At 44.0% G+C, this 23,235-nt stretch overlaps 1 protein-coding gene and 1 pseudogene across 1 annotated transcript; both read left to right on the top strand.

Moving 5' to 3' along the window:
- The first annotated feature begins 8,782 nt into the window (after positions 1–8,782).
- Positions 8,783–14,948, top strand: LOC112070505 (collagen alpha-1(VIII) chain-like). Its single transcript, XM_024137917.2, has 2 exons — positions 8,783–9,107; positions 9,355–14,948. The coding sequence occupies exons 1-2, from the start codon at positions 8,783–8,785 to the stop codon at positions 11,307–11,309; spliced, it is 2,280 nt and encodes a 759-aa protein (XP_023993685.1). The 3' UTR covers positions 11,310–14,948.
- A 4,353-nt stretch (positions 14,949–19,301) lies between these two features.
- LOC112070508 (protein jagunal homolog 1-A-like) lies at positions 19,302–22,459 on the top strand (annotated as a pseudogene).
- The last annotated feature ends 776 nt before the right edge of the window (positions 22,460–23,235 follow it).

Raw genomic sequence — 23,235 nt, 5'->3', positions numbered from 1 at the left:
ACCGCCTAAATGTTTAGTGGTGGCTGTTTAACAGTCTGATGGCCTTGAGATAGAAGCTGGTTTTTCAGTCTCTCGGTCCCTGCTTTGATGCACCTGTACGACTCGCCTTCTGGATGATAGCGGGCGTGAACAGGCAGTGGCTGGGTGGTTGTTGTCCTTGATGATCTTTATGGCCTTCCCTGTGACATCGGGTGGTTGTAGTGTCCTGGAGGGCAGGGTAGTTGCCCCTCGGTGATGCGGTTCTGCAGACCTCACTACCCTCTGGAGAGCCTTACGGTTTGTGGGCGGAGCAGTTGCCGTACCAGGCGGTGATACAGCCCGACAGGATGCTCTCGATTGTGCATCTGTAGAAGTTTGTGAGTGCTTTTTTGGTGACAAGCCGAATTTTCTTCAGCCTCCTGAGGTTGAAGAGGCGCTGCTGCCCTTCTTCACAACGCTGTCTGTGTGGGTGGGACCCAATTCAGTTTTGTCCGTGATGTGTACACGCAGGGAACTTTAAACTTTCCACCTTCTCCACTACTGACCCGCTCGATGTGGATAGGGGGTGCTCCCCTTGCCTGTTTCCTGAAGTCCACAATCATCTCCTTTGCTTTTTGTGACGTTGAGTGTGAGGTATTTTCCTGACACCAGCACTCCGAGGGCCCTCACCTCCTCCCTGGGCCGTCTCGTCGTTGTTGGTAATCAGCCTACCACTGTGAGTGTCATCCGCAAACTTGAATGATTGGAGTTTGGAGGCGTGCCATTGGCCAGTCAGTTCCGTGGTTGGAAGAGGGAGTACAGGAGAGGGCTCAGAACGCCACCCTTTGTGGTGCGCCCAGTGTTTGGAGGCATCAGCGGGGTGGAGAGTGTTGTTATGCCCCTACCGCTCAACCACCTGGGGGGGCCGCGGCCCGTCAGGCAGTCCAGGAACCAGCATTGCACATCTGCCATGCCGTTCTGTACCACCACTCATTCATATATCTTTATGTACATATTCTTTATCCCTTTACACTTGTGTGTGTGTGTAAGGTAGTAGTTGTGGAATTGTTAGGTTAGATTACTGTTGGTTATTACTGCATTGTCGGAACTAGAAGCACAAGCATTTCGCTACACTCGCATTAACATCTGCTAACCATGTGTATGTGACTAATAAAATTTGATTTGATTTGATTTGATTTGAAATTGTGACCAAAGTGATGTTGAGAACTTCCAAAGAGCTATCTTTAATCAAGTGCTTGACAGTCTCACAGCTGAGCTGCAGAGGCATTTTTCAAATAAGAATTGCGAAATAATGCAAGGGGTCCAGACTCTCAACCCAAAGAGTACAACATTCTTGAACGAGGAGCCTCTGTTTGCCTTTGCTCAGACCTTTGAGTCAGATTTAGAGGACCTCAAACATGAGATTCATCAAACCAAGCGGCTTCTTGATAGGAGAGAGAAAAGTGGAAGGGACAGACCGTCTACTCTCCTTGACGATGTTGTGTTTCTAGAACCTTATAAAGAGGTCTTCCATGAGCTATTTAGACTTCGTAAGATTTCTGTTGTTACACCAGTCAGCAGTGCTTCTTGCGAGAGAAGTTCCTCAGCTTTAAAACTGATTAAAACCCACCTTAGGACAACAATGGTTGATGACAGGTTAAGTCACCTCGGAGTTCTCAGTGTTGAGTCAAGGAGGGCACGCTCCCTCAACGTGGATGAGGTTGTGAAACATTTTGCGAGTTCTCACCAGAACCGCAGAATCATGCTGTTTTAAATCTACCTAGGATCATTTGTCCCTCTGGTCATGATTAAAACCTGCACTGTGTACTAGCTAGTACATTGACATTCTAAAATGATAAATCCAAAGGGTATCATGTCACACAGATTTAATGTGGTCTTGATTAGGCCAATTCCAAAACTTTTCTTTGCTATTAGTTAACATAATATATGAGCATAAATTTGATACTGTAAGTTTGTAATATTGATGGGCACCAAAATTATTTTTATTTTTCAAGTCCATTTCTGTTTGATACCTGGTATGTCAAATTGCAGTGTGCTTTTTTGTAAATTKACTTTATTGTAAATAAACTATGCAATTTATGTAACACACTAATGCTATCTTATCTCCTTGGTGCTTGAGCTTTATTTTCTGAAAATAGTTTGGATGTTCAACACTTATAGACCCAGATTATATATTCATGAAAACAGTGTGTGTAGTGTCGTGTGTGTGTGTGTGTGTGTGTGTGATGTGCTGTGTGTGTGTGTGTGTGTGTGTGTGTGTTGTTGTGTGTGTGTGTGTGTGTTGTGCTAGTGTGTGATGTGTGTGTGTGTGTGTTGTGTGTGTGGTGTGTGTGTTGTGTGTGTGAGTTGTTGGTGTGTGTGTGTGATGAGAGAGAGAGAGAAAGAAATTGCTAGCTGCATTGTGAGGTAGAGGACCTGGCTATTCATAGTATGTAAAGAATTCTAGGAAGTAACCCTTTTGGACCCACACATCTGCCACTTATGAAAGAACTCCGTAGGTGAATAATCCTTCACCCTCATAATTAGCAAATCACTCATCTTCATTCATTTGCTCCTTTAGGATGCCAGGTTAGGGTTACAGAAACATTTTCTCGTCAATGGTCTTATGAACCCCGCTGAAGTAACCTTGGCCACCCCATGTAGAAACTCTAGTCCACCACTGCCTACAGTAATAGTACGTATGCTTACCTGATGACTACACTGTGTGTGTGTGTGTGTGTGTGTGGTGTGTGTTGGTGCTTTGGATGTGTGTGTGTGTGTTGTGTGGTGGGTGGTGTGTGTGTGTTGTGTGTGTTGTGTTGTGATGTGTGTGTGTGTGTTTGTGTGTTGTGTGTTGTGTGTGTGTTGTTTGAAGCAGACCATGGCGCTTTTTCAGCCATTTGGGAGCAGAGGAGGGTTTTGGGAAGGTGGTTATACTTAACTTGGGTGCACTTGCTACTACATCGACTGTGGCTTTAGTGCCCTTTTTGTTGAACATACTTCTTCTTTGTTGTCATCAGTTGATACATAGATGTTCTGTAGTTGAGTGAGAAATCAACAACAGAAAGCTATTCATGTGAGGAACCGGTCATCCTGTGCCTGCCAAATTGGCCGTACGGTAGTAGGATTTGGAAGCGTATTAGATTACTGGCCACCTGCCAAAATAAGGTCTTACCCATAAATATCTGGAGACGCCATTCCATTCATGGTCACACTCAAGCTTCACCAGAGATGGGCGTTTCTGCGTGAAAAATAACACATCCAGCACAGTCTGATCCGTGTGTGTGTGTGTGTGTGTGTGGTCGTGTGTGTGTGTGTGTGTGTGTTGTGTGTGTGTGTGTGTGTGTGTTGTGTATTGTTGTGTGTGTGTGTGCTGTGTGTGTGTCGTGTGTGTTGTGTGTGTGTGGTGTGTGTGTGTGTCTGTGGTGTGTGTGTCTGGAATTTGGTCTAAGGAAGATGCCCATTTTAGAAGGACTTGTTCCAGCCTGATACCCACCAATGAGTCATTCGACCCGTTGCCAAACTGACGGGCTGGTAGGTTAGGGACACGCATGCCAGCTTGTGTCTAAATTAACACGCTGAATTAGCAGTTCGTGTAACAAACCCTGTGTGACTGAGCTGTGGGAGAGGGAGCTGCAACCCTCGCTGGAGGCCATCCTTCCAAATCGCTTCTTGTATGATCGACTACAGTCAGAGCGAAGCTTCGACTCTCGGCCGCTGCTCTAACCCAATTACAATGTATTTACACACATTTCATAGAAGCATATTTGAAGGAGGCTCATTCAGTTAGCTAAATACATTGTGTGAATGATGGGTCTTCATAGCATCATATGTTTTTTAACAAGGCTGCATTTTCATGTATTGATGAGGCAAGGGGTGGTTGCCTGCCACACCTTACGCAATTAGAGCCGGGTTTCACTGAGATAGGTCTACCACGTGTCTGACAAGCTAACTCTGGGGAGTCGATGACAACAGGTTTGCGTCTGACACTAAACAAAATCCTGTCCGTATCTCATCATGTTGTCAAAATGTTTCCCATCCTCTCAGATTTGTCAACACTCACCACACCGCACATGTCCTCACAAACACGCACCTGTTCACACACACACGCACATGTCACACACACACACACACACACACACACACACACACACACACACCACACACACACACACACACACACACACACACACAGCACAACAACACCACACCACACACACACACACACACACACACACACACACCACACACACACACACACACACACACACACACACGCACATGTCCATACACACACACACCGCACATGTCCCCACACACACACACATGTCCAACACACACACGCACATGTCCACACACACACGCATCACATTCCCCACACACACCACCACCATGTCAACACACACCACACACACACATGTCCACCAACAGACATGTCCACACACCCACACACTGCACACTGTCCCCACACACACACACATGTCAACACACACACACACACACACACTGACCACACACACACACGTCAACACACACACACACAATGACCACACACACACATCGTCAACACACACACGCACATGTCCACACACACCACGCATGCACTGTCCCACACAACAACACACATGTCAACACACCCACACACACATGACCACACACACACATGTCCACACACCACACCATGTCCACACCACACACACATGTCCACACACACACGCGATGCACATGTTCCCCACACACCCACCACTGTCAACACACACACACACACATGACCACACACCCACGTCCACACACACGCACATGTCCACACACCCACACACGCACATGTCCACACACATACGCAGGTGGCATCCATAAGCAGACAGGTGGCATCTAACAGGTGGCATCCATAAGCAGACTTATATATATATATATATATACACTGAGTGCACAAAACATTAAGAACACTTTCCTAATACTGAGTTGCATCTCCCTGCTTTTGGCCTCAGAATAGCCTCAATTCGTCAGGGCATGGACTCTACGAGGTGTTGAAAGCATTCCACAGAGATGCTGGCCTATGTTGACTCCAATGCGTCTCACAGTTCTGTCCAGTTGGCTGGATGTCCATTGTGTGGTGAACCTTTCTTGAGTTACTGTTCATATAAGGAAATCAGTCAATTGAAATACATTCATTAGGTCCTAATATATGGATTTCACAATGCTGGGAATACAGATATGCATCTGTTGGTCACAGATTTAAAAAATGTAAAGGTAGGGGCATAGATCAGAAATGTGTGACTACCATTTGCCTCATGCAGCGCGACCCATCTCCTTCCTGTAGAGTTGATCAGGCTGTTGGTTGTGGCCTGTGGAATGGTGTCCCACTCCTCTTCAATGGCTGTGCGAAGTTGCTGGATATTGGCGGGAACTGAATATGCTGTCGTACACRTCGATCCAGAAACTTGTATTTGTATTTTTTTTTATTTAACCTTTATTTAACTAGGCAAGTCAGTAAATTCTTATTTACAATGACGGCCTACACCGGCCAAATCCAGAAGACGCTGGGCCAGTTGTGCGCCGCCCTATCGGACATCCAATCACAGCTGGTTGTGATACAGCCTGGATTTAAACCAGGGTGTCTGTGGTGATGCCTCAAGCACTGAGATGCAGTGCCTTGAGAAAATGGAGACATGGATTGTGTATGTGTTCCATCCAGAGGGTGAATGGGCAAGACAAAATATTGAAGTGCCATTGAACAGGGTATGGTGGTAGGTGCCCGGCGCACCAGTTTGAACTGATATGCTGCTGGGTTTTTCACACTCATCAGTTTCCCATTTGTATTAAGAATGGTCTTTGTAAATACTATATACCAGTTCAAATAGGAGTGCAAAATAAAGCATTACCCCCTCCTCTCCCAGAACCAGCCGGCCAGACCCAACCCCAACCACAGAACGGAATCCCCTCTGGCCCAAGCCAGAGACACAACTAGACAGGATCAGGACCGCCTTTAAAGCCCAAATTGAAACAGACAGAGAAACACACACACAGACACACATACATAAACACACAATCCTACCATAGGAGCATCAGCCAAAGACAACCCAAATGTCTGTCTGCGTTACTGACCTTCAGATGGGAATGCACAAGACGGAGAAAAATAGTGTAAGACTAGAAGGCGGTCTGGACTGCCTCTGTTGGACCAGAGCTCTGCTCATTGGATGGGACGTCTGGGTCCTGGATGTGAATGAAAAATTTGAAAATACAGACAGATGCATATATGCATTAACAAACATTCTTGTTTCTCTCATGTCCAGACAGCAGCCCCAGACAGATAAATGTAGGAGAGGAAGCAACACAAGATCAGTAGAGAAGCGGAGAGTGACGAGGTCAGGGAGGTTGCGGGCAGTGAGGTGTTCCTATTTCCACTTGGCATGCCTGTGGGTTGGCTTTGGGGTGAGAGAAATACCTCTCACTGCAGTAAGATTACGCATGAGTGAGTGACACGCAGTGCGTAACCTGCTACATTCAAAGACATGCACACTTTCACCTATGCACCACACACACACACACACACAGATTGCATGGACACTTTTTGGTAGACTTCTTGGGTCACACTCACTGCTGTAAAAATTCTGTGAATTATTGGACTTCCTTGAGGAAGAATGGGGTGACATTTCTCAGATAGCCTGTACCTATCTGTGTTGACTCCTGTTCACAATGTCACAATTGCAGCCCAACATCTGAGGACCTAACAGGACCTCTGTTAGGCTAGGAGTTCACCACAACCACATGAACTGACCAGGAACGGATATCCGTTACGACTTGACTTACCCATACCCTCTGTATCATTTCTCACTGTAGACCTCCATTGCTGCATTAGACATGTTTGTATGTCAGTAGTTCTGACATCATTCATTCATACCTGTGGTTGAATCTTGTGCATGACTTTTAAGTAGTAGCCTATCTATTCTAAAATGGTATGTGTTGTAAAAGCTGCTGCTGTGATTCGGAGGCTTGGCAGGAAACATACTGTTAAAACCCCAGAGAACCTAAGAAAGCAGCAATTTGTCTTTATTTATCTTCAGAAAGTGTGAACTCTATGAACTCTATGGTAAGTATGAATTTGACAGAAACACAGAATAATAGCTTCTCCAACAAATGTATTCCATCCTTCTTCCATCAGTATTTCTCATTCACAAAGGTCAGCTGTGACAACCAATTGGAATGAACTGGCTACCTAACTGGCCAAGCCAGAAAACTAATTCGTGCTGCATATTTTGGCCAGACCAGCTCTCTGAACAAAAAGCTTTGGTTTGGAGGGCTGATCTCTAACATACTGGTGTTTAGCCTACAGTACAGACTTTGACCATCAGAGCTCTGTGTTCTGTATGAGAGAGGGACAGAGTGAGGGATAGACAGTGACAGAGGAGTCAGTGAGGGAGAGAGAGAAAAATATATAGAGGTAGAGGGAGAGAGAGAGTGTGTGAGAGAAACTGTGTGTGAGAGAGATCAAACAGTCAAACTACAGTAAGTGATAACATATTCAGTTCAATGGCATTCTTGAAATTGCCCAGCCTTTGTAAGTACATCACTATAACAACATATTTCTGAGACTGCATACCAATCAATCAGTATTACTTCTCACATAATCTTTACTATTACAGTCAAACTCAACATTTTGCATTGGAATTTTAACTGTGTTTTAATGGGTTAAAAAGTAATTGTCTACAGTAACACAAAAGAGGACCAAAGCCAAGATACACTATCTCCCAGTTCCAGGCCTGATGCTCTTTGTCATACTGTGGCTGAGTCTTGATGGAGCACCCTCATTTCCAAGGAACATCTGGGAGGGTTCACAATAGAAGGTCAGAGACACACATAAAGTCTCGTCAAAAACAGCCACGTTATATGATTCATTATTTAATGAAAGAAAGAACATGTTAAACTTAACAGAGAATAATTTATTTTCCCAACTCCCTATCTTTAGTAAAATTGCTTTTTTTTCTGCTATGACTTGTAGGCTGAAACGCATTTGAGTTTTTCCTGATCTGGTAGGTTATTTTCAGAAGCTTTCATGTGAAGTATAAATGTCCTTGACAGTTCGTTTGTCTGATAGTATGTCTGATAACAGGGCTATTAGTCATGTTATCATTTTGCTCCATCAGCTGTTTGAAAGCCAAGGCAATGCTCAGTCAGTTAGTAGTCTCGTAAACCGGACCCTAGGCAACAGCATTGGAAACATTGTGTTAAGCAACRGTCTGCCTCGGTCAAGTGTAGCTCAGTTGGCAGAGCATGGCAAGCGCCAGGGTTGTGGGTTTGATTCCCACGGGGGAACAGTAGAAAAAAAGTATTAAAATATATGCACTAAGTACTGGAAGTTGCTCTGGATAAGAGCATCTGTAAAATGTAAACGTAGTCAGTTAGCAGTGTTGTTACAAGATTGAGCATGTAAAAAGAAAACTGTTTTGTGGTTACCACATCCTACATCTGGCAATATATTTTTTTWAATTAAAGGCTGGCCCATGGTTAAGTGTTGAGTGACTGGTTGTAGTCAGCTGTGGGCATCGCTGTCTGTGTAATATATTGCTCTTTATTGTCCAGTAGGTGGAGCCAGAACAATGCGAAGGTGTATCAGGGCATGAATCCCTTTCTATGGGGAAAAGCTTTCATATTACCAGTTATATGGCTTTTATTGCCATGTATGTATGTTTGACTGTTTGCATTTGATTGAAAAATATATACTGACAGTGAATTAGATTCCCTTGACTCATTGATTGACTTTTTGATCAATTGATCAATTTACTGATTGTCTAACATAGTTCTCCTCTGCTGTCTTCCCCAGGCCATGGCCGTGCCTTCTCTCTCAGCCCTTCTCCTCGTGGCTCTGTTTCAGCTTGCAGTACTACCTCTCGTTCACACAGGGGTATACTACGGACACAAGCAGCACCAGCAGCACCCCCAGCAGCAACCCCAGCAGCACCAGCCTATGCCACACCTGTCCCACATGGGCATGGGCAGCAAAGAGCAGCACCGTCAGCAGCAGTGGCCAGGAAAGGAGATGCCCCACATGCAGTACCCCCATTACAGAAAAGAGATCCCCCAGATGCCCATGCACATGGGCAAGGAGTACCCCCGCAAAGGTGTGGTAGTCAACAGTGGACAGGACAAAGGTGAGATCGAATGGCAATCTCACAGGACTTGTGGCTCTGGTCGAAAGTAGCGCACTACTATGGAGTAGGCCAATAGTATGTTGTTTATGTTGAGACTATGTCAATCTTCAATGTTTATTACCTAACCTAACTCTAGTTAAGACATACACACAAGCAGATTGTACTTCATTTTGCTCTTGTGCTGAATATTGTACTATGCCTGCGATCTTCCAATGTTAAGACTGACTGGACATCTTATCCCCTACAGGTCAGACAATCCCCAGTGGGGCTGTGGGAGGTCTCCCTGGAGGCCTGCCAGGAGAGCAGGGCCCAGCTGGGCCTGCAGGACCTGAGGGACCCTCTGGGCCACCAGGTCCTCCTGGGGTAGGACAGCCAGGAGGTGAAGGAAAACCAGGCCCCGCTGGTCCYCCAGGATTCCCTGGTGTAGGCAAACCAGGACTCCCGGGAATTCCAGGCAAGCCAGGGGGCATGGGAGACCCAGGTGTACCTGGAGAGCTGGGCCCCAGCGGTGGAGACGGTCATATGGGGCAGCCAGGGCCTTCGGGCCCCCCTGGTCCTCCAGGTCTCCCGGGGATAGGAAAACCAGGGGTTGGGGGGTTGCCAGGACAACCAGGACCCAAGGGGGAACCAGGACATAAGGGCCTGCCGGGACTACCAGGATTACCAGGACCCAAGGGTGACAAGGGAATTGGACAGCCAGGACAGCCAGGCCACAAAGGGCCAGCAGGACCCCCTGGACCTCCAGGCCAGGGAGGGATGCCCGRTGTGGGCAAGCCTGGAATGAATGGTATATTGGGGCCACCAGGAGGACCAGGGAAACCAGGCCCTCCTGGAGAGCAGGGACTGGCTGGACCAGCAGGAGAGGGGGGCGAGACCGGTCCACCAGGGCTGCCAGGCCAAGGGAAACCAGGCCAGAATGGTCTGCCTGGACAACCAGGCATGCCCGGTGGGAAAGGGCACCCAGGCCCTCCAGGTTTGCCGGGGAAGCCTGGATTGCCCGGATTTGGAAAACCAGGATTCCCAGGACCCAAGGGAGATAAAGGGATGGGTGGGATGCCCGGAGGCCCAGGACCAAAGGGAGACAAAGGCCATGGAGGACTTCCAGGTGTGATTGGACCACCTGGACCAATCGGACCAGCTGGTCCCCTTAGCCCTATGGGACCCCCTGGAGGTCTTGGCCAACCAGGGCCAAAAGGAGAGGCTGGAGAGGGAGGGCAAAAGGGGCTGCCAGGTGGCCAGGGTGAGCCTGGTCCTCCTGGACTGCATGGTCAGAATGGCTTCCCTGGAGAGGGAGGAGAGCCAGGGCCAAGGGGTCCCGCTGGGCCTGTAGGACCCCAAGGGGAAGGCGGACACAAAGGGTTACCAGGCGCCCCTGGCGTTCCAGGCCTATCTGGGCCAAAGGGAGAGGGAGGACTTCCAGGAGAGAAGGGTCCCCAAGGCCCTAAGGGCGTTCCAGGTCTGGGAGGTGCAGGTGGGCCGATCGGACCTCCTGGTGCCCCTGGGTCTAAAGGTGACAGCGGATTACCTGGTCTTCCCGGCGTTGAGGGTAACGGAAACCCAGGTGTTCCTGGTCCTCTTGGACCTCCAGGTAAAGAAGGTCCTGGAGGACCACCAGGAAATCCAGGCCAGCCAGGTCTACCTGGTCCCCCAGGCCCACCCGGACCCCCTGCCCTCTCCCCTAACATGGGAGCAGTCCTCCCTGAGATGGGTATTCCTCCTGGGCTGGACGGAGTCAAGACCGCCGGCTATGGCAAGAAGGGGAAATATGGAGGAAACAGTGGAGAGGTGATGGGCGCCAATGGCCTGGAGATGCCCGCGTTCACGGCTCTGGTGACCATACCCTTCCCACCAGTGGGAACGCCTGTGGTGTTCGACAAGATCCTGTACAACGGCCGTCAGAACTACAACCCCCAGACAGGCGTGTTTACCTGCGACATGCCCGGGATCTACTACTTTGCCTACCACGTCCACTGCAAAGGGGCCAACGTGTGGGTGGCGCTGATGAGGAACGATGAGCCTGTGATGTACACGTATGACGAGTATAAGAAGGGATTCCTGGATCAGGCGTCGGGGAGCGCAGTGTTACCTCTACAGCCCGGGGACACCGTGTACCTCCAGCTACCCTCGGACCAGGCCGCAGGACTATACGCTGGCCAATACGTCCACTCATCCTTCTCTGGGTACTTGTTGTACCCTATGTAACAACAACTATAGAGAGGAAGAGACAGTGACAGAGGGAGAAAATGTTGGAGAAATTTGAGCATTGATTATAGAAGTCTTTAAATGTATATGTTTTTTTTTAAACATCAACTATCTGTTGAGATTGATGCTGTTGAGATCGACAGCGATGGGAGGACGCGTCGGACCGTCCCTGGGAAAATCTGAGAGAGGAGTGTGTATGTGTGTGAGTGAATGTACATATATGCAGTTTTTATAACCATTTATGTTGTGGTACAAAGATTTCTGTATCTATCTACCGCTCTTAAGAGTGTTACAACGTTACAACACTGCATTAAAAGATGCCATTACATCAACAGGGTTCACATATTGTGAAATGTAGTCATATGTACAGTTGAAGTCGGAAGTTTACATACACCTTAGCCAAATACATTTAAACTCAGCTTTTCCCAATTCCTGACATTCAATCCTAGTAAAAATTCTCTGTCTTAGGTCAGTTAGGATCGCCACTTTATTTTAAGAATGTGAAATGTCAGAATAATAGTAGAGAGAATAATTTATTTCAGCTTTCATCACATTCCCAGTGGGTCTGAAGTTTACATACACTCAATTAGTATTTTGTACCATTGCCTTTAAATTGTTTAACTTGGGTCAAACATTTCAGGTAGCCTTCCACAAGCTTCCCACAAGAAGTTAGGTGAATTTTGGCCCATTCCTCCTGACAGAGCTGGTGTAACTGAGTCAGGTTTGTAGGCCTCCTTTTTCAGTTCTGCCCACACTATTTTCTATAGAATTGAGGTCAGGGCTTCGTGATGGCCACTCCAATACCTTGACTTTGTTGTCCTTAAGCCATTTTGCCACAACTTTGGAAGTATGCTTGGGGTCATTGTTCATTTGGAAGACCCATTTGCGACCAAGCTTTAACTTCCTGACTGATGTCTTGAGATGTTGCTTCAATATATCCACATAATGTTCCTCCCTCATGATGCCATCTATTTTGTTTAGTGCACCAGTCCCTCCTGCAGTAAAGCATCCCCACAACATGATGCTGCCACCCCTGTGCTTCACGGTTGGGATGGTGTTCTTCGGCTTGCAAGCGTCGCCCTTTTTCCATAACGATGGTCATTATGGCCAAACAGTTCTATTTTTGTTTCATCAGACCAGAGGACATTTCTCCAAAAAGTACGATCTTTGTCCCCATGTGTAGTTGCAAACCGTAGTGTGGCTTTTTTATGCCGGTTTTGGAGCAGTGGCTTCTTCCTTGCTGCACGGCCTTTCAGGTTATGTCGATATAGGACTTGTTTTACTGTGCATATAGATAATTTTGTACCTGTTTCCTCCAGCATCTTCACAAGGTCCTTTGCTGTTGTTCTGGGATTGATTTGCACTTTTTGCACCAAAGTACGTTCATCTCTAGGAGACAGAACGTGTCTCCTTCCTGAGTGGTATGACAGCTGCGTTGTCCCATGGTGTTTATACTTGCGTACTATTGTTTGTACAGATGAAAGTGGTACCTTCAGGCGTTTGGAAATTGCTCCCAAGGATGAACCAGACTTGTGGAGGTCTACAATCTTGGCTGATTTCTTTTGATTTTCCCATGATGTCAAGCAAAGAGGCACTGAGTTTGAAGGTAGGCCTTGAAATACATCCACAGGTACTCCTCCAATTGACCCAAATTATGTCAATTAGCCTATCAGAAGCGTCTAAAGCCATGACATCATTTGCTGGAATTTTCCAAGCTGTTTAAAGGCACATTCAACTTAGTGTATGTAAACTTCTGACCCACTGGAATTGTGATACAGTGAATTATATGTGAAATAATCTGTCTAGAAACAATTGTTGGAAAAATTACTTGTGTCATGCACAATGTAGATGTCCTAACCGACTTGCCAAAAACGATAGTTTGTTAACAAGAAATGTGTGTAGTGGTTGAAAAACAAGTTTTAATGACTCCAACCTAAGTGTATGTAAACTTCAGACTTCAACTGTATGTATCAGTTTAATTTAAAGTGCTGCACAGACAGATGTGGAAAGAGATGTATCTCTTGTAGTGTTTTCTCAAGTCCCTACATGTTCCTTTGCAAACTGGCAGCTGTCATTAATGAAACTGTGGCAAAGAATGTAAATTGAATAACTAAAGAAAACAAATATAATTCCTCGTAAAATGGCACCTGCAATGTGCTATTACAGTACTTATAGAAAGGCAACTGAAAACCAATAGAGTTCAAGATTCAAATAAAGTGGTGCAATGGTTTATTTCACGTGTTAGTTTGTTGCGTAACTTTCTTGTTGTGTTTTTGATTGATTTGTTTGATTATTTTTTAAACTTTTGCAGACAAGCATCATCTGTGATATTTATAAGGGTGATTTTGTCGCATTAAATGGTTGGCAAAATAATGTATTATGGGTGTATTAGTGTTGTGCAAAGCAATGCCTCTTGTGGCAAGTAAAGAATAAGGCTCCAACAGACACTATTGTACCCAAAAATTGGAAGACCACTGCTGTCCTTACAAACCCTTTTATTGCTGTATGTGTCGGGTGTCAGCTGAATAAAGCACTAGTGTTATAATGACAGACGTATGAAAAACATCTGTCCAAGACCCAGACCCTCATTAATAAGAGGGGCCTAAACGTTTCTGTAAGTAAGAGATACATTGATAATCAATTGTGATTCTTTTGAATAACTTTTGAATAAGATAATTGAATGAATGTTAGACATGAAAAAGGTGTGTAATCCCTCTTGGCTCAGCAGTACAGAATTGAAATAATCTGATTATAGGTACCCTATGTGGAGGTTAAGATTTAAGAATAATGAATACTTTGATGTCAAAGGGGTTAAAAGACAAAAAGAAGAAAAACAAATATATGGCCGGTGTCAGTAAACGTTGGCAAAAAGCGTAATTAAATTGTTGCCAGCAGCACAGTTACAGTCACCAATGCTCTGGATAACATAGAAACAGCCTAACCAAATCTGCTAGGTCGGAGAAAAAAGGTCAGAGAGAGGGGCTCTCTCATTTATGTCTGGAAGTAGCTTTAGCCAGTTAGCTTGGGTGCTTGACTGCAGTTGTGAGGTCAGAACGCTCAGATCAGCCTTACTCCTCGGCCAGCGTCCAGTGTGTGCGCTGAACGCTCTGAGAGAGAAATGCTCTGAATTTACGAATGGCCAGATTACACTCGGAACACTCTCTGGAACTCCAGAGTGAATTTACAAACGCACCCAAAGAGTAGAACATTAAAAAAGAGCGGAAGAACGGTGAAAATGCCTTCCTGCATGCTTCTCCCTCTCCTTCTCCCTCACCCATGTCCCTATAACTAACCCATCCACCCTTCCCTCACCCACCTCCGCCCCTCCCCTCTACCCTTCTACCCCCCCAGGGCCCCAGCACAATACGCTTGACGGAGAAAAAATTCTGCAGCATTTATCACTATAATGTATTATTTTGACTACTGACCTCCTATATTTTAAATGTGCAGAAGTGGAATAAAATGTAGTTAAACATTTTTTTTGAAAATTGACTCCAGATATGAATTCAGTTTTCTTTCTTTATTTGGGCCTATGGTGCTAAAGATTTCAGTAAACCAAAAGAAACCCAGAGTTGTAATGTTTTTACTGTTATACTGTTGATGTTGTTTAAAACAATAATAAAGATGATTTAACTAGAAGGTCCTTTGTTACAATTTTTTTCAAAATACACAGAGTATACAAAACATTATGAACATTATGCTCTTTCCATAAAATAGACTTATTGATGTMATTTGCCCTGATGAATTGAGGCCGAATATTAGGAAGGTGTTCTTAACACTTCTTGTCAATAGGGGGGCGCTGTTTTCACTTTGGAAAAAATCGTGCCCAAATTAAACTGCCTCGTACTCTATTCTAGATCATACAATATGCATATTATTATGACTATTGGATAGAAAACACTGTGAAGTTTCTAAAACTGTTTGCATTATATCTGTRARTAAAACAGAACTCATTTGGCAGCAAACTTCCATACAGGAAGTGAAAAATCTGAAAACGAGGCTCTGTTTCAGGGCCTGCCTATTCAACTGGCTTTTATTTATCGATATGTATGCACTTCATACACCTTCCACTAGATGTCAACAGGCAGTGGAAGGTGGAATGGGGTGTCTAGCTTGATCTGAGGTCGAATAAGAGCTTTTGGAGTGACAGGTCCGGTATTTCTTTGTCTTCGACGGCGCGCGGGGAGCCGACATTGTCTTCTGAAAAGCGTTCGGTATACACGGCGAATATCTCCGGCTCTGATTTTATTTGATACATATGATAATAACATCATAAAGTAGGTTTTTTCAACCGAGTTTTATCAGTTTATTCAACGTTTATTGGGACTTTTGGAGTTTTCTGTCTTTGCGCCAAGAGAGGATGGGAATGTTAGCAACCTTGGCTAGCATTGTGGCGCGAATTCGACAGAAGAAATGGACATTTTAAAACCAAACAACGATTTATTCTGGACCAAGGACTCCTTGTACAACATTCTGATGGAAGCTCAGCAAAAGTAAGAAAACATTTATGATGTTATTTCGTATTTCTGTGTAAAATGTTGACTCCTATTCTCCGCCGTGTTGGTGAGTGCTGTCTCACAATAACGCAAGCTGTATGTTATGGTAAAGTTATTTTTAAAAATCTAACACAGCGGTTGCATAAGAACCAGTGTATCTTTCATTTGCCATACAAGTATTTTTATGTAAAGTTTATGATGAGTTCTTTGGTCAGATTAGGTGAGTGTCCAAAATATCTCCAGAGATTCTGGTGAATCGTTGCTACGTATTCACAATGTATAACCAGGATTTGTAGCTATAAATATGTACATTTTCGAACAAAAACATAAATGTATTGTATAACATGATGTTATAAGACTGTCATCTGATGAAGTTGTCCAAAGGTTAGTGATTAATTTTAATCTTTTGCTGTTTTTTTGCGAAAGCTACCTTTGCGGTGAATAAATGCGTTTGTGTGTTTGGCTATTGTGGTAAGCTAATATAATTCTATATTGTGTTTTCGCTGTAAAACACTTAAAAAATTGGAAATATTGGCTGGATTCACAAGATGTTTATCTTTCATTTGCTGTACACCATGTATTTTTCATAAATGTTTTATGATGAGTATTTATGTATTTCACGTTGCTCTCTGTAATTATTCTGGCTGCTTTGGTGCTATTTTTGATGGTGGCTGCAATGTAAAACTATGATTTATACCTCAAATATGCACATTTTCGAACAAAAACATAAATGTATTGTATAACATGTTATAAGACTGTCATCTGATGAAGTTGTTTCTTGGTTAGTGACTAATTTTATCTCTATTTTGTCGGTTTTGTGAAAGCTACCTATGCGGTGGAAACATGGTGAAAATATGCGGTGTTGTGTTTGGCTATTGTGTTAGCTAATAGAAATACATATTGTGTTTTCGCTGTAAAACATTTTAAAAATCGGAAATGATGGCTGGATTCACAAGATGTTTATCTTTCATTTGCTGTATTGGACTTGTGATTTCATGAAAATTATATTATATGATATCCCTGTCCCGTTAGGCTAGGCTATGCTAGTCAGCTTTTTTGATGAGGAGGATCCCATATCCGGGAGAGAGAAGCGGTAGAGGCTTTTAGTTTTGTACACTCAGTGTATATCAAGACTTTTATTTATATTTAACCTTTATTTAACTAGTAAGAACAAATTCTTATTTACAATGACAGCCTACCCCGGCCACAACCCGACAACACTGGGCCAATTGTGAGCCGCCCTATGGGACTCCCAATCACGGCCAGATGTGATACAGCCTGGATTTGAACCAGGGACTGTAGTGACACCTCTTGCACTGAGATGCCTCACCTTACACCACTATGCCACTCGGGAGCCCAAATAAGACAGGTATTATGTCATTGGTGTGACCATAATAAGTGCACATCAGATAAGTGCAGTTCACCAGTCCAAATGTAATAAACGAATTGTACTTGCTCCTGATCTAGGCTACAGTAAATTTGCTCTGGTTTAATAATGCAGTCATTAACTATAGTCATGATCATTGCAGCTGATTGGATATGCCATATGGTGTAGAGATGAGGATACTGTGCTGCCAGACAGATAGGCTACTGTCCCTTGACTCGTTCAGATGACTATTAAAATAGTCTATTATATCTTAGATCTCCTATAGTTTTCAGGCACATCTATGGGGACATATAAAGTGGGGAGAACAAGTATTTGATACACTGCCGATTTTGCAGGTTTTCCTACTTACAAAGCATGTAGAGGTCTGTAATTTTTATCATAGTTACACTTCAACTGTGAGAGACGGAATCTAAAACAAAAATCCAGAAAATCACATTGTATGATTTTTAAGTAATTAATTTGCATTTTATTGCATGACATAAGTATTGTGATCACTACCAACCAGTAAGAATTCCGTCTCGCACAGACCTGTTCGTTTTTCTTTAAGAAGCCCTCCTGTTCTCCACTCATTACCTGTATTAACTGCACCTGTTTGAACTCGTTACCTGTATAAAAGACACCTGTCCACACACGCAATCAAACAGACTCAAACCTCTCCACAATGGCCAAGACCAGAGAGCTGTGTAAGGACATCAGGGATAAAATTGTAGACCTGCACAAGGCTAGGATGGACTACAGGACAATAGGCAAGCAGCTTGGTAGAAGGGCAACAACTGTTGGCGCAATTATTAGAAAATGGAAGAAGTTTAAGATGACGGTCAATCGCCCTTGGTCTGGGGCTCCATGCAAGATCTCACCTCGTGGGGCATCAATGATCATGAGGAAGGTGAGGGATCAACCCAGAACTACACGGCAGGACCTGGTCAATGACCTGAAGAGAGCTGGGACCACAGTCTCAAAGAAACCATTAGTAACACACTACGCCGTCATGGATTAAAAACCTGCAGCACACGCAAGGCCCCCTGCTCAAGCCAGCGCATGTCCAGGCCCTTCTGAAGTTTGCCAATGACCCTCTGGATGATCCAGAGGAGGAATGGGAGAAGGTCATGTGGTCTGATGAGACAAAAAATATAGCTTTTTTGGTCTAAACTCCACTCGCCGTGTTTGGAGGAAGAAGAAGGATGAGTACAACCCCAAGAACACCATCTCAACCGTGAAGCATGGAGGTGGAAACATCATTCTTTGGGGATGCTTTTCTGCAAAGGGGACAGGGCGACTGCACCGTATTGAGGGAGGATGGATGGGGCCATGTATCGCGAGATCTTGGCCAACAACCTCCTTCCTCCAGTAAGAGCATGAAGATGGGTCGTGGCTGGTCTTCCAGCATGACAACGACCCGAAACACACAGCCAGGGCAACTAAAAAGTGGCCCGTAAGAAGCATCTCAAGGTCCTGGAGTGGCCTAGCCAGTCTCCAGACCTGAACCCAATAGAAAATCTTTGGAGGGAGCTGAAAGTCCGTATTGCCCAGCGACAGCCCCCAAACCTGAAGGATCTGGAGAAGGTCTGTATGGAGGAGTGGGCCAAAATCCGCTGCAGTGTGTGCAAACCTGGTCAAGAACTACAGGAAATGTATGATCTCTGTAAATTGCAAACAAAGGTTTCTGTACCAAATATTAAGTTCTGCTTTTCTGATGTATCAAATACTTATTTCATGCAATAAAATGCAAATTAATTACTTAAAAATCATAGAATGTGATTTTCTGGATATTTGTTTTAGATTCTGTCTCTCACAGTTGAAGTGTACCTATGATAAAAATTACAGACCTCTACATGCTTTGTAAGTAGGAAAACCTGCAAAATCGGCAGTGTATCAAATACTTGTTCTCCCCACTGTAGATGTATTTCCTCATAATAAGAGGTGCTTTCTTTCTTCCGCAAAACACAAAAATACATGTTTTGGTTTCTTACCAACAGTTCACATATCTTGAAAAGGATGCTGCGAGAAAAAAGCTCAGTGGAAAAAAAGGGATGCTGCGACTGATCTTCCGCGCGTGCGCGCACACGTCACTGTCATCTGTTCACCCTGCTTTTATTGTGCGGAGCTACGATTATCACAATTGATAACTTCCGATTTAATTAATTAAATATGGCCATTAATAATTACATAATAACACAAGGCTACAACAACAAACTGAGTTTTAGGCTATTTATTAAATCCGTTTGCCAGGTCAAGGTAGGCTACACAAGTGGCACAAATTGATTTGCAATAACTCCAGTGATATTGTAATTTCGATATATATTTATTGTATCAAATGGTAGGCTACAGTAGCCTGCAACTGCATAGAAATGTATAGCCTACTTGATGGCCAACAGATGCAAATTCCATTTCAAATTTCCACTAGCTCAGCGACATCGTTATCAAAGTAGCCCAATTTTCAGGAAAACTGCGAATATGGCAACACTAGCTGGGCTCAATAGATGTAGCTACTTGCTGGGCCAGTCATATTTATTGAAATTACATTGTTTTTGATTTTTTTTTTTTACTTCAAGGATAGAGGAGCTTTTAATATTCAATTGTTTTAGGGTAGAAATAGAAGCCTGATCATCACATCGGTGTGTGTGTCTGCATAACCAATTCTTTGAATGAAATGCATGTGAAAAAAACATATTATTAAAGGATCAGATGTGGGCTTAAAAAAACGACATTAAATATATTGGTTTGGATATAGAGTTACTACATAGAATCTTCTAGAATGTTTGCTGAAAATGCACACTTGGGGCTCTATTCAATCTCGTAAATGTAGCCTTTAACTGCAGTGGGCTAAATCAGGGTCACACAGAGTGATTCTTTGTAGTCTTAAACAAATCTACTTTGAAACAAAAGTATACACCTCACACACATGGTTATGGGCTAAAAAAGAAGAATATACCTGTACCATGTCAGATATAGAGTTGAAATGTATTACATTTTGAGTTTGCATCCCAAATTACACTGTTTATACAGAACATCATAGAAGACTGAAATGTAACAAAACTGTTTTACATAGAAACACCAGATTGTTGTCGTTTKAAAAATATATAATATTGATTAATTATGAAATCATCAAAAATATGAATAATATTCAACCCATGAGGCCAAAGAGGGTGCTTTTTGTCATTGACTGCAGGAAGGGGCTACAGGCCATTTCCAACTGAGCTGACATATGCAACATGATTGCCGTCCACTCCAACGCGGAAACATTGCCTTTACATTTCAATTGAATTTCAGCGCTAAGGTTTGAGTAGAGCCCCAAGCCTACTAGTCTAGTAAGATTAATGATTGTTTGTTGCTTGGTTTTCAGGGAAGCAGGTTGTTACCATGATGTCTCGTGTGGGCCCTCAAGCTTCAGGTACTGATGCGAGTGACTTCAAACACAGAGAGAAGGTGGCCCCGCAGTACCTGTTGAGGTAATCATATCTGTCTGTGCACTTATCTGTCTGTATGCTTGTCTGTCTTGTCTGCCTACTTTTCTATCGGAACATTAAACATACTGTCTCAACCCTCCTCCCCCTTTTTCCTCTGTGCCTCCAGTGCCTTGATAAAGTAGGAGTTGCGGAAGCTCAACTTTGTCCACCTTCTGCTGTGGCTCGTGGCCCAGGTGACCATCAGCAAACTCGACCTGGTGCCCAGCGACCCGGCGGCCAATCCCTACAGATGGGAGTACCCCTACCTGATCAGTTTCTTTCCACTGGTCACCAGCAGCCTGTCGCTGTCCAAGAACAACATCAGCTACCTGGTGATCTCCATGATCAGCTCAGGCCTGTTCTCCATCGCTCTACTCTTCTACGGCGCCATGGAGATGCTCGGCGAGGCCCAGGAGCTTTACTGCCAAGGCAAGGCCTACCGCTTCATCTTCGGCTGGGCGGAAGTTACCGTCATGTACCTGGTCATAGTGGTGGCGGTGCAGGTGGATGCCTGTCAGATATACTACAGAAAGAAACTGCTGGACGCCTGGTTCGATTTCACACAGGAGAAGAAGAAGAAGAAGTGATGAAGATGTATTGTGGGTTTTGAGGCAAGGGAAGAACTGAGTTTTGAAAAAAATTCTGTCTGTCTCTAGGATGCATTTATAAGTACTGTATATTGTTATTTATTTACTACCTCATAATCCCTGTCCATTATTTTTCCAGATTGTCTAGTCAACCTTGCATACTCTTTCTCGCCAAGCTTGCATACTCTCTCTCTCCATTTCAAAGACACTGACTCAATGTACATTTTATCTCACACACACCATAGGAGGATGCTGAAGGGAGGATGGCTCATAATAATGGCTGGAACAGAGTGAATTAAAGGGCATCAAAAACATGGAATCCATGTGTTTGACTTGACACATTTGATACCATTCCACCTGTTCCGCTCCAGCCATTACCACGAGCCCGTTCTCCCAAATGAAGGTTCCACCAACGTCCTGTGATACACACATTAGTATATTACATACACACACAAAAACATACACAAACACACACACGTCTCATTCCACTACTCTGGATCCATGTTATCTATTTTTTCCTTCCCATTTCATCTATCTTGGGGCTCCCGAGTGGCCCAGCGGTCAAAGGCACTGCATCTCAGTGCTAGTCGTCACTACAGACACCCTGGTTTGAATCCAGGCTGTATCACAACCGGCCGTGATTGGGAGTCCCATAGGGTGGCGCACAATTGGCCCAGCGTCGTCCTGGTTCGTCCGGTGTAGGCCGTCATTGTAAATAAGAATTTGTTCTTAACTGACTTGCCTAGTTAAATAAAGGTTACATTAAAAAAATATATTCTCTCATGAACGCTGTGGGGTGTTACTACCTTGGTTCTCTACTTGTTGCCGTGTCAACTAGCCTCTTCCTCTCAGGTCCTGGATCTTACTGGACCTAGCCTGAGCTGTGCCAGCCAGCTAGCAGTTAGTATCAGCAACACTCTACTTAGTTTGACAAGCCTCAGAGTTCGAACGAGAGAGACTGCAGCTTCCTCTGAGACCGCAATGTTTACTGATACAGCTGTTAGATGTGTGTGTATGAACCAGGCCCTTGTGTGAGACTTCAGCCGGAAGGAGGATCTCTCAACTGACTCTTTGTCTCAACAGAGGAGGAATGAGGGCTGAACAAGTTTGTTGCCATGGTTTCAGTAAATGGACATCGGTTGACTAATCTGTCAAATATTGAAAGCACTATAAGGCATGCACACAAGTACTGCCCAAAGCTTGAGCCTGAGAGACATGATATTCTGTGTTCCAATGGCAAAAAATTGATGCATTATCTCACTAAGTAGGCTTGAAAGGTTACACTGTGTCTTGACTGCTATCAAGGGGTCTTGATTTGCCCCCGCCATGTAATGTGCCCAAACTGTAATGTTCATCATTCATATATCTCTTAAAATGACATGTATGCTTGAGCCATTGCCCCCTCAAATCATACGTTCTTTTTTTACCATCAATAAAAAGGGAAATTTAATCCTTGTTGTCTTGTGTCAAGATTGTTGTGCCTTTAGTTGTCTTGATTGTTACTGACCTTGTAATGTGCTCAATTAGTTTTTATTACAGCTACTTACGCTTAGTGACAAATAATTAATTCATTTTCAGTCCTGTGAAGTAGTATGGAAGGCAAATGATACCATTAAAAGTAAACTGTTTATGACAATACATTATATACAGTACAAGTCAAAAGTTTGGACATGCCTACTCATTCAAGGGTTTTTCTTTCTTTTACTATTTTCTACATTTTAGAATAATAGCGAAGATATCAAAACTATGAAATAACACATATGGAATCATGTAGAAACCAAAAAAAGTGTTAAACAAATCAAAATATATTTTATATTTGAGAGTCTTCAAAGTAGCCACCCTTTTCCTTAATGACAGCTTTGCACACTCTTGGCATTCTCTCAACCAGCTCCATAAGGTAGTCACCTGCAATGCATTTCAATTAACAGGTGTACCTTGTTAAAAGTTTATTTGTGGGATTTCTTTCCTTCTTAATGCGTTTGAGCCAATCAGTTGTGTTGTGACAAGTTA

Source organism: Salvelinus sp. IW2-2015, unplaced genomic scaffold, assembly GCF_002910315.2.
Source record: "Salvelinus sp. IW2-2015 unplaced genomic scaffold, ASM291031v2 Un_scaffold1346, whole genome shotgun sequence".
Classification (NCBI taxonomy): Eukaryota; Metazoa; Chordata; class Actinopteri; order Salmoniformes; family Salmonidae; genus Salvelinus; species Salvelinus sp. IW2-2015.
This window is presented reverse-complemented; position numbering and strand designations above follow the sequence as displayed.